The following is a 15,205-nucleotide window of genomic DNA, read 5'->3' as shown; positions in this document are numbered from 1 at the left end:
AAGGTGTAGTATTGCTGATTTAGAGTAGTTTAATCTGTATTCCAAATCCTGACCAAAACCTTCAACTATTTCTTGAAATACTGGCCTACTTTTATTTATAACTTGTATGAAAAGCATAAGGTCATCCGTGTATAATAAAACTTTGTTTTCTATTCCCAATACACTTATTCCCTGCATTTCTGCAGTGTCACTGATTTTTTTTTTCCTAATGGTTCAATAATTAAATAATAAGGATGGTAAGGGACACCCTTGTCTTGTTCCCCTGTATAATGGTATTTGCTCAGTTTTTGTGTGATCTTTCCCCAAATACGTGGTATAGGATTTTGGTAGATTATTTTAATCCACTTCTGAAAGAGTTCCCCAAAACCATATGTCTCCAACATTCTAAATAAAGGCCACTGCTCATAGTTGGGTCAGAAATTCAATTAAATGCATTTCAGAATTTATTCAGAGTAAGAAATATTATTAAAATAATCTTTTCAACTTTGGCAAGGCTAACCTATGCAAATACCAGTAGGTTCTTGAAGCACATAATTAGATTAGATAAAGAATTGTACAGCATAATCTTGCCCTCACAAGGGATGGACTCAATGATTGAATAAGCATTTTCCATATCTTCTATGGTACAGCAGTGATTTAAGAATTATGGCCTGATCCTGCTGCACTAATATACCTCAAACTCTTAATGACCTCCATGGGAATTTTTCCTGCATGGAGTCCTGCAACTGGCAGTAGATCCAAAAAAATTATCTGGCTGTGATTGCAATTAACCTGGTCACCCCTGAAAACAAGACAAAACAACCAATCAACCCCAAGCAAACAAACATTTTACTGATGCCAACAACAGCAAACAAGTATAATTCCAAAGCTATCATCTAAGGGACACTACTTTAGCTCTAATCCCGGCTCTGATGCTGATTTGTTATGTGATTTTTAGACATCATGAAACCTCTCTGTAACTCAGTTTCCCTGTCTGTAACATGGGGATATAATACCTGTCATACCTACTTTATAGGTGTGTCGTGGGGTTTTATCAATGTTTGCAAAGCACTTTGAGATCCCTGGATGGAAGGTACAGTCGTATAAGTATCATACAGACAAGTAAAACTGAATTATGTGAGGATATAAAGTCACCTCCTTTCAGAGACTGAAATTGCTCCAATCCTGAAATACTTTGCTTCTGTCTTCAAAAAATCAGGAGCTATTAATAAATTGCCCCTCCCCCCACTCTGATGTTCATTTGTGTGAAATTATCTGCTCTCTCTATGTGGTTGAAGTTCCATTAATTTAAGGAGAACAGATTACTAGAGTCAAGTGCAAATTTAATATGGGAATTTACCCGTATTGCTTAGATCTTCTTTAAATTTTGTTATAGCATTGTTCAAAAGTGGGGTTGGCAAAGCCTCATCTAATCTTAGTGGCCAGTATGTATTTCAACAAGTTCTCCTAAAATGCAGAAAAGGCTAATTCATGATCAAGACTGTAATATAGAAAGTTATAACGTTCCTTTTTGTTAATAAATGAAGGTTTTGAGCTCACTTTGCCTTTATTTAATTTCAACCATTATAATTAATTATGATGTTGTTCATGTTAAATGCTATTTCTCTCTTTGTCCATAGGCTCTGATCCTGTAAAGACAACAATGAAGTCAGTGGTATTCGGCACACACATAGGGGTCTATGCAGTTCTCTTTGCAGGATCAGGGCCATGCTTTGGCCATGCTTTGGCCAACCATTCTGTTGGCTAGTCCAGCCATTTGTGATGTGAGATCATACTGTTTTATTTAACAGATTTAAGGAGATTGATGTTAGTTTATGCTGTTTGGATTTGTTCCAGAGCTATCTGTCACAACATAAACCATAGTAAATTGGATGGTTTTACTTTCCAGCCAAGTTATACTTAAAAGAGTTCTGCATGAATCTGTTTTAAAAGTTACTACTTAAAGGAGTCCTATATGAATGTATCTTAATCTCACTTTTATACGCCATTTAAATTTACCTTATCAACATATTACAGGGGGCATGGAAGCTCCTCCTTCATCTTTCTGTCATTCAGCTTTTTTTTTTTTTTTTTGGTTATTCTATAGGTACTTGTAGCCTGAGTCTGAAAGTCTGACAAATACAGCTAGCTCAGCTGACTTCAAATGGACTACTTTTGTGAATCAGGGACAATCAAGAAAGAGATGTAGCATGAGTCTTACTTGTCATTAGTTGCAAGTGAGCTATAGCAGAACTTTAACTACACCTCTACCCCGATATAACATGAATTCGGATATAAAGCAGTAAAGCAGCCCTCTAGGGGGGTGGGACTGCGCACTCTGGCAGATCGAAGCAAGTTTGATATAATGTGGTTTCACCTATGACGCAGTAAGATTTTTTGGCTCCCGAGGACAGTGTTATATCGGGGTAGAGCTGTACCTGCAGCAAATATTCTTATTACACTGGTTACAAAATGCAAGTGAAACTAGACTTATGAGTTGTAGCTGAAATAATACATGTGATGTTGACACACACATCTTACCTCAGATGATAGTTAATCACAATGGTTCTTTGGCAAGTCTCCGCTTATGAACATTTGGGTACAAGGCCCAACTTCTACACTAGCTTTAAAAACTCTTCTGTTGGTTTGGTGCAACAACAAAAATTAAATCAAACATGACTGTTTGTTTTTGTGACTGGCAGTGTCGATTATTTTCCTCCCATATTAGCATTGAAAAGTGTACAAAAAGAGGTCTCTGTTAACAAATGGAAATCACCAGTCTCTGACTAGAAACATACGTTATGCAATATCATATGTATAGCCATTACATTTTCATGCAGTGCCTGAGATATCTAATTTTACATTTATGTTCTCTCTACAGTTCCCCACTGCTTAATTTTCTTGCTCAACTAATAAGGCCTTCTATTTCTAGTGGCCTTATAATACCTTGTATTTATGTAGCACCATTCACTTAAGAATCTCAAAGTGCTAGTTATCAACATAAATCCTAGTAAAGTAAGTAAACATTGTCTCAGTTTTGGTGAGTAGTATAATTAATTAGTGTATGTTATTCAGCTTTAGAACTCACTTGTCAAATTCGTACTCTACAGTTTCTGCTTTCTGGCATTGCCTGATTATAGCAGGAAAAGTGGCTGTGAGAGATTGTCTTAAGCACAAACCAAACAAGACAGAACAAATATTTTTGTAGCATTGTTGTGGCCAGGTTAGGGCTGAGATATTAGAGAGACAAGGTGGGTGAAGGACTGGCTTTTATTGACCCAACAGCTGTGTGAGAGAGGAAAATCTTTCAGGTTACATTGAGCTCTTCTTCAGGTCCTGTACTCCCCTGTAGCTCAAAAACGTGTCTCTTCCACCAACAGAAGTTGGTCCAACACAAGGAATAATACTGACAGGTAAGAGGAAATATTTAGTTGACTGGACAAATGCTAGGTCCACCTTCAACTGGGAGTGTTTGTCAACACAGATCCCAGGTTGGGGGCGCCTATGAGGCATGTCCAGAGGATGGGTGCAGTAGAAGAACCAGGTCAGGCCATTCATCTGAAGAAGTGTGTTTGTTTTTTTTTTACCCACAAAAGCTTATGCCCAAATAAATGTTAATCTTTAAGGCGCCTCGTTTTTGTGCATACAGACTAACACGGCTACCGGCCCCCGATACAGATCAGAGAGCGGACCCCCTTTTTACGCCTGGTTTGCAGGCAGAAGCAGCTACACTGGTGGCGCTTTCTCCCACCTACGCTTGCTCCAGAGGCAATGGCAATTCTTCACCGCAGTGATCCCAACCCGCTGAACCTCCAGACTGCTCCCGGACCGAGCTCCGCTTGAGGTTACACGTGACAAGAACCTGCAGCTAGTGCAACCTGCTCCACGGCGGGCGCTGGCAGCTGAACTCCCCTCTGTGTTTTACCGGCCCTGCCCCTCCCCCCGGGAGGCTCCTAGATCCTGCCCCCTCCCGCGGGTCCCTCTGTGCTCTGACAGCCCCACCCGGACTCGCTCCTCACAGGCCTCTGACAGACCCCATCTAATCCCGCCTCGCGGATTGTCCCCTTCCGGCCCCCGGCCGTTCCCTACGCAGCGCGGATTGGCCCTGTCGGGTACGGTCCCGCCCCCTGCGCAGCGCGGATTCCCCTCGCCGTCCCCAAACTCTGCGCCTCGCGGATTTGCACCGCCCGCCCTGGCGTGTCCCTCGGTGGCCACCGTAGTGCATCCTGTACGTGGCAGTGAGTCTGTCCTGGCCTATGAGCGGCGGCCCCGTGCCCCGGAAGAGGCGGGGTGTGAGCAGGAAGTACCCCCCTTCTGCCGCGCCGCTCGGTCCCCCTTGGCTCCGCCATGTCGCCGGTGAGGGCGGTGCTGGCGCTGCTGGCCGCGCTCTCAGCCCCGGCTGCCGGCTACTTCGTGAGCATCGACGCGCACGCGGAGGAGTGTTTCCTGGAGCGGGTCCCGTCTGGCACCAAGATGGGGCTCATCTTCGAGGTGGCCGAGGGGGGCTTCCTGGACATCGATGTGGAGGTGAGGCGGGGCAGGGCGGGTAAAGCGAGGAGGGGAAACCGCGGGTCTCGGCCCCTGAGGAGTAGGGCCGGGGGGCGAGGAGGGAGGGAACGAGAGCGGGACGTGGGGAGCGGATCTGCAGGAGGAGCTGGGGCTGTGGGCTGACCTTGGGGGAGGGGGAGGAAGGGTAGGCCGAGGCATGCCAGGCTGTGCCATGGAGGGGGTGATCCGTGCTGTAGGTGAGAGCGATGGGCTCTGATCATGGCGGGGGGGGGCCGCTTTTCGCTATTGCCTTGAGCTTGGGAGGCTGTTGGTTGATAAAGCGTAAGAGGGGGCTAACCATGACTAGGGAGGAGGGGGCACAATTGTTCAGGTGGGATGAGGATTCTGGTATTGGCTCACCCCAGGGCGCATGGAATGTCCTGAGCAGAGCCCAGCCCAGCCTCCCATTTGCCCCTGTTGAAGAGAGGATGATAAACTATCGCCTTGATCAGGCAAAGTGAAGCTTTTTGGCTTTGGGGAGCAGAGCTGTGTCAGGCTGTGTCTTATCAAGGGAAAGAGCAGGATTGGGGGGGTTGCTCAGTGGTTTGAGCATTGGTCTGCTAAACCCAGGGTTGTGAGTTCAGTCCTTGAGGGGGCCACTTAGGGATCTGGGGCAAAATTAGTACTTGGTCCTGCTGGTGAAGGCAGGGGGCTGGACTCGATGACCTCTCAGGGTCCCTTCCAGTTCTATGAGATCTCCATATATGTAGATATCTCATATATGTTTGTTTGTTTTAAATTTATCCTTTAAGGGTCAGGGCAGTGTATGCATGCGCCCTATTGTGGTGTGAGGGATTCTGAGTGTAACCATGGGGGGTGTGTGTGTGTGTGTTGGGGGTGTATGAGAGCATGGATGTGAAGCTACTGACAGCCTCTGGGGGAGCAGAGATTGTACCCTGAGTAGTTAGTAGCCTAATGTCTAGTAATGAGGAGAGCTCAGAGCCATGAAGGTAGAGAGAGTGATGATGAGGGGCTGCCCTGGTGGTGATAAATCCAAAGACAGAAATGTGTTAATCACAATTGGCTGGAATGTTCATATAGCCCTCTCTTTGTCAACTTGCATTTCTTTATATGCCAGGCTTGCCTGCCAAATTCTTACTTGGCAGAAGCACTATCACACTCATGGTAGGCCATGATCTCTGCTGCTGGTAAATTGAGATGTCCAAATTCCCCCAGAAGAGGCTAAATTACTTCTGCAGATCAAGTTGCCCAAGGCTAACTGCTCTCTATTGTCAACATAACTGCAGGAAGCACCTAGAAAAGGCATTACTATGTCTAGTAACTGCACTTTCAAAACCACCCTCTTAAAATCTTTCTTCCTTCCTTTCTATATCCCACATCCTCTTTTGAAAGTTTTCAAAATAAGCTTTCTATTAGCAGGTGATGTGGCAGGGGAATGCTTCTTACAGAATAGTGCTGATTAGTTTGGGGAGGCCCCACTGCAGTTTCCTAGTTTTGATGCTTGAATTTTGACTTAACTTTGTTGGATTTGACTGACATATTATGTTATGAATTGTGGGCTTTAAATTTTTTTAACACCTTCTCCCCTTGCCCTCCTCCCCCAAAGAAATCCAGGTCAGTAGGAGAATAATGTACACACTTCATCTCAATCCCAAAGACACTTCAGTCTACAAGTGGAATCTCTTCACCAAGCACAAATGCAGTCAGCTTTGAAGTAGAATATGGCAACTATTAAGCTTATCTGGAGCACTTTCACAAGAGGATCTGAGATATAATAAGGAAGAAAAATGTTGAGGGTGATTTTGTGAGTGGAGTGACTAGATGTAGCAGTACGTTTTCTCAATGCCTCCTGCAGTTATGCAGTGACATTATACAATAGGTAGGGGAGGTATTGAGAAAAAGTATTAAATGCAGTTTAAAGTCACATCTAGGGCAGCAGAATGTAATGAAACAAGGCCAAGATGCAAGTTTCAACACTACTTTTGGGAAAAAGAACCGTAAGATCTTAATGACCACAAGTGGTCAGTACACTGGTTCAGTCATAGCCTAAAAACGGCCCCTGCAGCAGCACAGAATCTTATACTTAAAAATGGTAGTGATATGTCAAAACAAGTATGTTTGTTTCTCATTTACTTTCCTGCCAGAAATGGAGGTTAGGGTTCTGTGTTTATATTATGTTTACTTTTGGATGCTAATGTTCATCTTCACTGCTGAGAGATAATGCAAGTCTTGGCAGGTTAAAAGCCTTTCGCATCACCTTAAAGAGGTATTTTCTGAAAGGTTCTAATGCAGATAGAAAAATGTCATACTGCCTTTTGGTTGTGGGAGATGAGATTATATAGATTCTGTTGGTATTGCATATCAATTGTAGGAGTGCCGTGTCCAGCTGGAATATCATGAGTTTTAGTTTAAATTTGCTTTTTCTAAATGCATGACTTCAAGAGACGCACAGAGTAGTGAAATTTTTCTTTTTTTGCCCTCAGATTACAGGGCCTGATAATAAAGGGATTTATAAAGGAGACCGAGAGTCCAGTGGAAAATACACATTTGCTGCTCACATGGATGGAACTTACAAGTTTTGCTTTAGCAACAGAATGTCCACCATGACTCCTAAGATAGTGATGTTCACTATTGATATTGGAGAAGCTCCAAAAGGGCAAGACATGGAGACAGAAGGTGAGCAGAACTTCTGAAAGGAAAATGGTTCTGATTTGCGACGTTGAAACACTAATCTTAGAAGCTTTTCTCTGTACACATCCTTCTGAAGTACTGTACAAGGAATCTCAGAATTCTTATCTCATTCAGTCGCTTTAGTTTGTCATTTTCTTGAGCAGCTGCAACTGGGCCTAAATATTTTTAGGCACTACTATACAACATAATGCAAAATGACTGGGAATCACTCTGGCATCTGCAGGCGCTAATGCTTTCATTCTTTAGTCTTCCTCAGTTTCACACTTCCAGTTCAGGTGCTCAGCACTATGTAGATTACGACATGTATTAATTTAATTCTTTGATAAGTGTGCTAATATGTAATTTTCTCCTAGCCATGTAAATTACTGGTTTATCTGCAGCCTTTTGTCCTGTACTCCTGTTCATCTCTTACACTTTTCCCTAGGTGGTGGAGATACCTGGGATGGTATGTGTACTGCTTTTTGAAAGCTCATTAGCATCTTGTCTTTTGCATATGTTTATTCACTAACATCTAACTTGTGCTTTTCCTCTTCTCTAACATCTGTTTGTTAGCATGAGAATGTCTTTTTAATAAACTACACAAAATGAAGGTCTGATCCTGATCGATGCTGGGCACCTGCAACTTCTATTGTGAGGTCTGGGTGCTCAGCATCTCTCAGGATCAGGCACTTAAACTGTTAATGAACATTTATCTTCAGGGGGTTATTTATGGCTAACAGGAGACATAATCAGGAGTTTCTGTTATGTAGAATTCAATTTAAAATACTGAACATCTAGTAACTTTAAATATTTCATAGTTGTTTTGCTTTCTGGTATTAAAGTGGGTATGGGGAATTGAGAGCATTTTGGAGGGGAATGAACCACTTCCTTGTAATATAATCTTACAGCTAATACATAACCTGTAAGTGAAAAATTACAACAGATGTCATTTACCATAGAATTAAATTAATGTTTTGGAAAACAGACTGAATCATAAAATTTAGAAAATCATGCAACAGTACAGTAATTAGCAAGAAGACAGTAATACCTTTTGTCTTCTATTATAGCAGATATGTAACCCATGTGTGAAGTGAGTGCTTGACGTTTTCTTGAAATATTTAACAATTTTCTAACTGAATTCTTATTCGTAAGAGATAGTTAAAAGATTCTCTGAAGTCTGTGAATAGCACACCTATCATGCAGAATAATGACACAAGTCTAGTTTCTTCAGCTTAAGGCAGATGTTTGCCTTAAAGCAAGTATCTTTTCAGCATGTTTAAACAATCCATACAGTAGTAATCTTTGTTCTTACTAATAAGCTACCCATATTGCAGTAGCCAGTGTCCATGAGAATGGGTGGTGTATCTTGATATCTGTAAGGTAAGATCAGTATTGCTCAGGCAACTATAAAGGTGTTTTTTGGTGACAGAATTCATAACTCATTGAGTTATTTTCTCCTTCCTAAAAGAAGTGTGGCTTTTAAACAGCGTTGTTCTTTCTCTTCTCACTGAAAGAGAAAAGTCCTTCATGTAGCATTTAAGGCTGCATCTAAAATATCTGCCACTTACATGTAAAAATAATGTATGGTGGCTCCCAAGTATTGCCCTTAAATGTCCCATGAATTGCTCTGAACTTCTAGGTAATTCCTGCAAGCTATCTGAACTGTTAGTAGTAGAGGCCAACCTCTGCGAGAGTGACATGAAGTTCTTGGTGCTAGAGAAATCTGATAAGTACACTTTATTAATCTAAATGTTACAGATTGCACATTGCTCTGAGCATTGAAGGCAGTAAACAGTATCCTACTGTTCTATTGGCATCCAAACTGCTAAATACTGGCTCTCTGCTCCTGGCATCTGGTGAGCCACCTCAAGCCATTGCTCTACAATAATCATCCGGTGTTGTTTTCTGCTTCCATTATCAGACCACTGTCATGTCATGCCTGTACCTGGAAAGAGAGGTGTCTTCCTTCAGAACTGATTTTATCCCATATGTCAACTGCAAAGGAAGGTCACAGGAGGAGTAGCCAAACACATCTCTTCAGAAACTCATCTTGTTTAGCTAACATCACAAGTTTAAACTAAATTCTCAGTTGCTGTGTTGTTGGCAAATTAGCATTAAAGCTCTGTACTATTTCAGAGATTGAGTTTGAAGGACATATAGTGAAGATAATCCTAGCAGGAGAGACTCTAGCACAATATTGTACTGATATATGTTCAGATAAATTTTGCACGCTGCTTCTCTGGAAAAGTGTATATATATTGAATGTAACTGGTTTGTGTAGACTGTAAAATTGGTCACCCCTTCCCTGGCCTCCAAGTTCGATACCATGGAGAAGGAGGCCTACCCAAATGTAAAATATAATTGTAAAGGAAGAAACCTGTGAACCTGACTCTGAGATTCTTAGAAATATCGTTCCCATCATTGTCAATATCAGATTTACTTATCGAATAATCTTTTCCTACAAGGTTGAAAAGTTTTCAGCTGTATAGACTCTGCATTTTACAAAACTAACCATAGTATGGAATTAAATAAACTATTCATCCACTTTCAGGAGAAGCTGTTTTTGATATGTCAATAATACACTTTCTTACCTCTTTTTAAATTGTTCTGCAGCTCATCAGAACAAGCTAGAAGAGATGATTAATGAGTTAGCAGTGGCCATGACAGCTGTAAAGCATGAACAGGAGTACATGGAAGTTCGTGAGAGAATACACAGAGCAAGTATGTGACTTTCTTTGACTTGCATGCTTTTTTTTTTTTTCTTAAATGCTAGAATATTTTGAGCTTTAGGGAAACTATCTAGAAACTATGTTTGGTTATTTGAGAATTTTAAAACTCTTCAGTCCTACTGTCATGATAGAAATAAAGTAGTATGATGTTGAGATCCTTTCTTTAAACCTGGCTGTCCCTAGTGTAACTAAGGGTTTGGCTACACTTGCAGCTGTACAGCGCTGGGAGTTGTAGCTGTCTTCGTACAGCTGTGTAGGGAAAGCACTGCAGTGTGGCCACACTGACAGCTACCAGCGCTGCAGTATGGCCACTTTTGCAGCATTTGCAGCAGTGTTGGGAGTGGTGCATTATGGGCAGCGATTCCAGTTTTCAAGTGGCTGCAACGTGCTTTTCAAAAGAGGTGGGTGGGGTGGAGTGTGACAAGGGGCGCGTGGGGGAGACAGAAGAGAGAGTGGATTTTTGGAGCTGACACTGTCAGCTCCCTGCCTTGCAAGTTCTAAGGACTTGAAGATACACAGCACCAACCTTCAATCATTTTAAAAGTTTCGACCCCTTCCCCCACCCTTCTCTCATTCACTAAATGCAAATAGCCTTCAGACCAGATAAGCAACTGCTCCAAAACGGACCTCCCCTCCCCCCGTCCCGGGCTGCTTCTCTCCTGAAGCAAACATTCCAAAGGGATCCCTCCACCTGCCTCTGCTCGAGCAAAGACTAGCTGTGTTTGTTTTTTAGATAAGCAGCTCTGGGAGCCCCAAGTTGACAACAAAACAAAGAGAGGCATCGCAACAAAACAAAGAGTGTTATCTTTACTGAAAAAGCATTATGGGAAGGTTCTGGAGGTCAGTTACAGCGTAGTAAGATTAATCACTGTTTACACTGGCATCCCAGCGCTGCAACAGCAGCGCTAGTCGTTATTCCCCAGGCCGAGGTGGAGTACAGCCAGCGCTGTGGCCAGGGAGATACAACGCTGTATGTGCCTTGCCAATGTGGACGGGGAGTAAGTTACAGCACTGTAAAGCCACCACCAGCGCTGTAACTCTAAAGTGTAGCCAAGCCCTAAAAAATTCTGTTATGCAAAATGTCTGTCTGTCTTTTGCCAGTGTAAAATTTGAAAGATAAAGCAGGAACTATTTGCAGTTAGTAAATAGTATGTTCATGAATGTCTCAAGGTCAGTGATATGTTTCCTGGTGGTAGATGGGTGCATTATTTCATTGGAGAAATAAGTCTGGCTTACTATGCTGTAGTTGGGCCTAATTCACCTTATCTTCCTTATGCAGAGAGAGGCCTTTGGATGTTAGTGGAACTATTGCTACTCATGTGAGGAAGGTGAACAGGATCGAAGACATCCTCACCACTTAAAATAGAATTGGCAGATAGAATAAGTCCAGTACAAATAAAGGGGAAATCCATTTTCCTGTGAAACACATAATTGTACGTTAGAACTTTCTGTGTAGGAACTTAATTTTTAAAAAATTAATTACATAAAAAGTTCCACTCCTTTAGGGCTGAATTTATAAATGTACATTAACATCAACTTCTCCTTATCCTAATGGATTCAAAATTACCTTGATAGGCTTTTCATAGAGAGAAACATAATCAAAGGCTTGGGGAAAATGAGACAGATTCCTGAGGGGACATGCATCAAATAAAATCCAATTATTAAATTCTTCCATTGTTGCTTTTTATTCCACTGGCTCTAGCAGTTGTGGTCCCTGTTCATAATTTCACATCCAGGAAGAATGTGTCTTCATGCTTTCTTCAGGCAATGATTACTGCAAAAGAATTAACCTAACACTTTGTGAACTATGAGATCCATTTCCATTTACTATCTTCTTAACAGTGTCCATTATGCTGTTTTTTAAAGGATATAGAAGATATGATGTTATAACATTAGGCCCTAGGAAAGAGTGCTTTAAATGCAATGGCAAACAATCAGCTTGCTGCAGTTACTACCAAAGTAGCACTATTCTAGAATTTTACCTGAGAGTAACATCTCATTCTTGACATGCTAGTGAACTCTTTAAATGTTTACAGTAAAAATGCTTTGCAGTATTTGCAAACTAGAACAGTGGATTAATAGACTTAATACTGACTTTGTATACCCAGTGATGAGCTGGAGCCGGTTCGCACAAACCAGTTGTTAAATTTGGAAGCTGGTTTAGAACCGATTGTTAAAGGAGTGGGCAAACTCTGGCCCGCAGGACCATCTTGTCTGGCCTGCCTAAGCTTCCGTCGGGGAAGGCTCCCTCTTCCCCCACCCCCCGGCCTTCCCCGCTCTGGCAGAGCCTCAATGTGCCACACCGCCAGGGCCAGCGCTCTGAACTGTTCCTGGGCAGCTCTGCAGCTCCTGCCGCTTTGAGCGGCATGGTAAGGGGGTGGGGCTGCGAGCTCCAGCCAGTCACACGGCATCCATGCACGCTGCCCTGAGCAGCCTGGTAAGGGGACCGGACCAGGGCTGGGAGGAGGGGTTGGATAAGGGGCAGGGAGCGGTTGGAGGGGGTGGAGGTTCTGAGGGGGTGGTCAGGGGACGGGGAATGGGTGGGGGATGGGTAGGTGAAGGAGTTCCGGGAGTCTGTCGGGGTGGTGGTGGATGGGGTCGTGGCAGTCAGGGGGTGGGGTTCTGGGGGTCAGTTAAAGTGGGAGAGGGCAGTCAGGGGACAAGAGCAGGTGAGGTTGATGGGTTGCGGGTTCTGAGGGGGGGCAGTCGGGGCAGGATGTGGATGAGGGGGAGGGAAAACAGGCTGTTTTGGGAGGCATGTGGGGCTTGTACTCACCGGACGGCGCTCCGAGTCTTCAGTGGCACTTCGGTGACGGGTCCTTCACTCACTCCGGGTCTTTGGTGGCACTGAAGGACCTGCCACTGACAGTGCCGCAGAAGACCTGCAGTGAGTGAAGGATCCCCCGCCGCCGAAGTGCCGCCAAAGACCTGGTAGGGAACCAGTTATTAAGATTTTGGCAGCTCATCACCGAGTGTACTAGCTTGACTCTGATGTTAAGAAATGCAATTGTTGCGCTAAGGGGGAAGAAAGTAGAGGAGTAAATCTGGAGTAAGGTACCAAGTGCAGCCATCAAACTTGTATAAATGAGTCTGGGTTAGTAGATATTCTCATGGAGATGAGGTAGGGCGTTGAAAGATACTGCAACTTGTGACTGACATTGAGATTGAAAGAACTTCTGGTGTCCAAAAAGTATGATTCCAGTCAGGGCCAGCTCCAGGGTTTTTGCTGCCCCAAGCAGTGGTGAGGGGAACCGCGATCAGCGGCAGCTCCACTGTGCTGCTTCATTCTTCAGCGGCAAGTAGGCAGCAGGTCCTTCCCTCCGAGAGGGACTGAGGGACCTGCCGCGGAAGAGCCGAAGGTGCCGCCCCTTTACATTGGCCGCCCCGGGCACCTGTTTGCTGTGCTGGTGCCCGGAGCTGGCCCTGATTCCAGTAGGAAAATTGCCCCTTGGATTGGAAAAATGGACATGCAACTGGCGCATTCTGCTTGGACCTTTAGATCTTATAACCTTTTTGTCGCTGTAACTTTATAGTGATGTGTGCTATCAGCTTTATTAACCTTTTAGAGAGTAATGTGGTCATCCTAGACTACTTACTTGGCTAAGAATGCAGAGTATGCCAGCATTCTAAGGGTGTATGGATGAATGCATAGATGTGTATAGTGCGTGTTGTCATAACCATATAGACCTTATTTAATATCTTACATCACACTTATTTAAATATTTTAGCAGTCATATACTTCTATTTTTTCTCCGACAGTTAATGACAACACAAACAGCAGAGTGGTTCTCTGGTCATTCTTTGAAGCCCTTGTACTAGTTGCCATGACACTGGGACAGATCTACTACCTGAAGAGATTTTTTGAAGTCCGAAGAGTTGTTTAAGAAAACTTTTCCTGATGATCCCAAACACTCACTTTACTATCTACCAAAACATCTTAGTCACAAAACAATGTCATTTTAGTTTCTAAACCCTAATTTCTGAACTATAAAACTTATTTGCTTAAGTTCCTAGTTAAAATAAAATGGTTTTTATATATCTTCTGTAGCAAAAGCTGTGTTTAAAATATCTTGTCACTTAATTGGCATAATTTTTTCACTTGAAATCTGCCTAGTCTTTCTGCTAAGCGAGGTCTAAACAGATTGCAAATGCTATAATTCAAACGTAGTAAAAAGCAATGTTACTGTCTTTTTCTAACTTTTGTCTGTTTTCATTATTAATTGCAATTCTGTCTAGGAAAACAGTAAAAGGTCCTAAAGTGACTATTTGCATTCTTCACGTCTTTAATCCTGCAGTAGACATTATGGAATGAAAATAATCCCCTCTTCACTTTCATGTACTGCCCAGAAGGGCAAATGAAGCAGAACTTCATTCTAACATGACTGATAATGAATAGAAGACAGCTGACATTTCCAATATAGTATGCATACTTGGTCACAAAAAAAATCTACAGTAATGATCTTAATTACATTGATTTGTTCCTTACATTCTTTTAATTAAAAAATTGATATTAAAATACATGCTTTCCTTTTATTACCAAACAATTATGTGGTTTTAGTTTCACAGGTTTGTAACCATCAAAGCCAGTTGTGTGCAGTGTCTTGGCAAACAGTAGTTATTAACCCCATAGTGCTTGCAGGTCCAAAGCTCATACTGTTGGCACTATTGCAGAATGCACCAGTGTTCAGGAAATCTGGATTTCTGATGTCAAAGGGTTAATAGTTCTTGGGGTTTATTGCAATGCTATGCAGCCCTTATTTTAATTTAAGTGGCATTTTCTGCCATTATCTGGTCCTAATTAGCATAATGCTAAGTACTGGTGTGTTTTTCTTTATTTCAGGCACATGTGGATTTCATTTTTTGTATAAACAATTACTTTCCTTTCTTGGTATCTGATGCTGGGTTTAAAAAATGTAAATGGTGTGGGTGCTGATCCAGGACTATGTTGTGACTGATGTATATTAGTTGTAATCTTTTTTGGGGGGATGGGGTGGGGATCTTTTCAAGAGAGGGGAAGATCTACAAGTAACACACAACAGTTTTGTACAATTAATTTAAAATTTGTTACAGGTTTTCATGTTCCAAGTAAATTTTTTCAACCTTGGGCAAACACTTACAGCAGTTCTTCAGAAAGGGTGGCTGTTACACCTTAATGCAACTGTTGTGTGCCAATATTTTTGTGTGAAACACTTCAAAATTGAATTCTAAGTTGTACATTTAAAATTGTTTGTGAATCTAAATATGACCCAGGTTCAATAAATAAACAGATTCTTAAAAAAATGGTTTTTGTCTCTTGACAGTTAAGTAGGACATTCTCT

At 42.4% G+C, this 15,205-nt stretch overlaps 1 protein-coding gene across 2 annotated transcripts; it reads left to right on the top strand.

The window, feature by feature from the left end:
• Positions 1–4,277: 4,277 nt before the first annotated feature.
• On the top strand, positions 4,278–15,167 carry TMED2 (transmembrane p24 trafficking protein 2). 2 transcript variants are annotated; one of them, XM_050923564.1, is made up of 5 exons: positions 4,278–4,506; positions 6,972–7,164; positions 7,604–7,624; positions 9,772–9,879; positions 13,647–15,167. In XM_050923564.1, exons 1-5 carry the CDS (start codon positions 4,327–4,329, stop codon positions 13,769–13,771), a joined length of 627 nt encoding a protein of 208 aa, XP_050779521.1. In that variant the 5' UTR covers positions 4,278–4,326; the 3' UTR covers positions 13,772–15,167. The 2 variants fall into 2 exon arrangements, with proteins under 2 accessions (XP_050779521.1, XP_050779522.1); XM_050923565.1 differs by lacking the exon at positions 7,604–7,624 and having other exon boundaries at positions 4,279–4,506.
• Positions 15,168–15,205: the final 38 nt, after the last annotated feature.

Source organism: Gopherus flavomarginatus, chromosome 15, assembly GCF_025201925.1.
Source record: "Gopherus flavomarginatus isolate rGopFla2 chromosome 15, rGopFla2.mat.asm, whole genome shotgun sequence".
Classification (NCBI taxonomy): Eukaryota; Metazoa; Chordata; order Testudines; family Testudinidae; genus Gopherus; species Gopherus flavomarginatus.
Note: the sequence above shows the minus strand (reverse complement) of the source record. Positions and strands in the feature narration are given on the sequence as shown.

What these genes read in the sequence shown, in the direction of transcription:
- TMED2 (XM_050923564.1), top strand. Translation starts at nt 4,327, where the DNA reads ATGTCGCCGGTGAGGGCGGTGCTGGCGCTGCTGGCCGCGCTCTCAGCC. An exon ending in TCCTGGACATCGATGTGGAG is followed by an intron (nt 4,507 to 6,971) that starts GTGAGGCGGGGC and finishes TTTTGCCCTCAG; the next exon opens with ATTACAGGGCCTGATAATAA. An exon ending in TGAGAGAATACACAGAGCAA is followed by an intron (nt 9,880 to 13,646) that starts GTATGTGACTTT and finishes TTTCTCCGACAG; the next exon opens with TTAATGACAACACAAACAGC.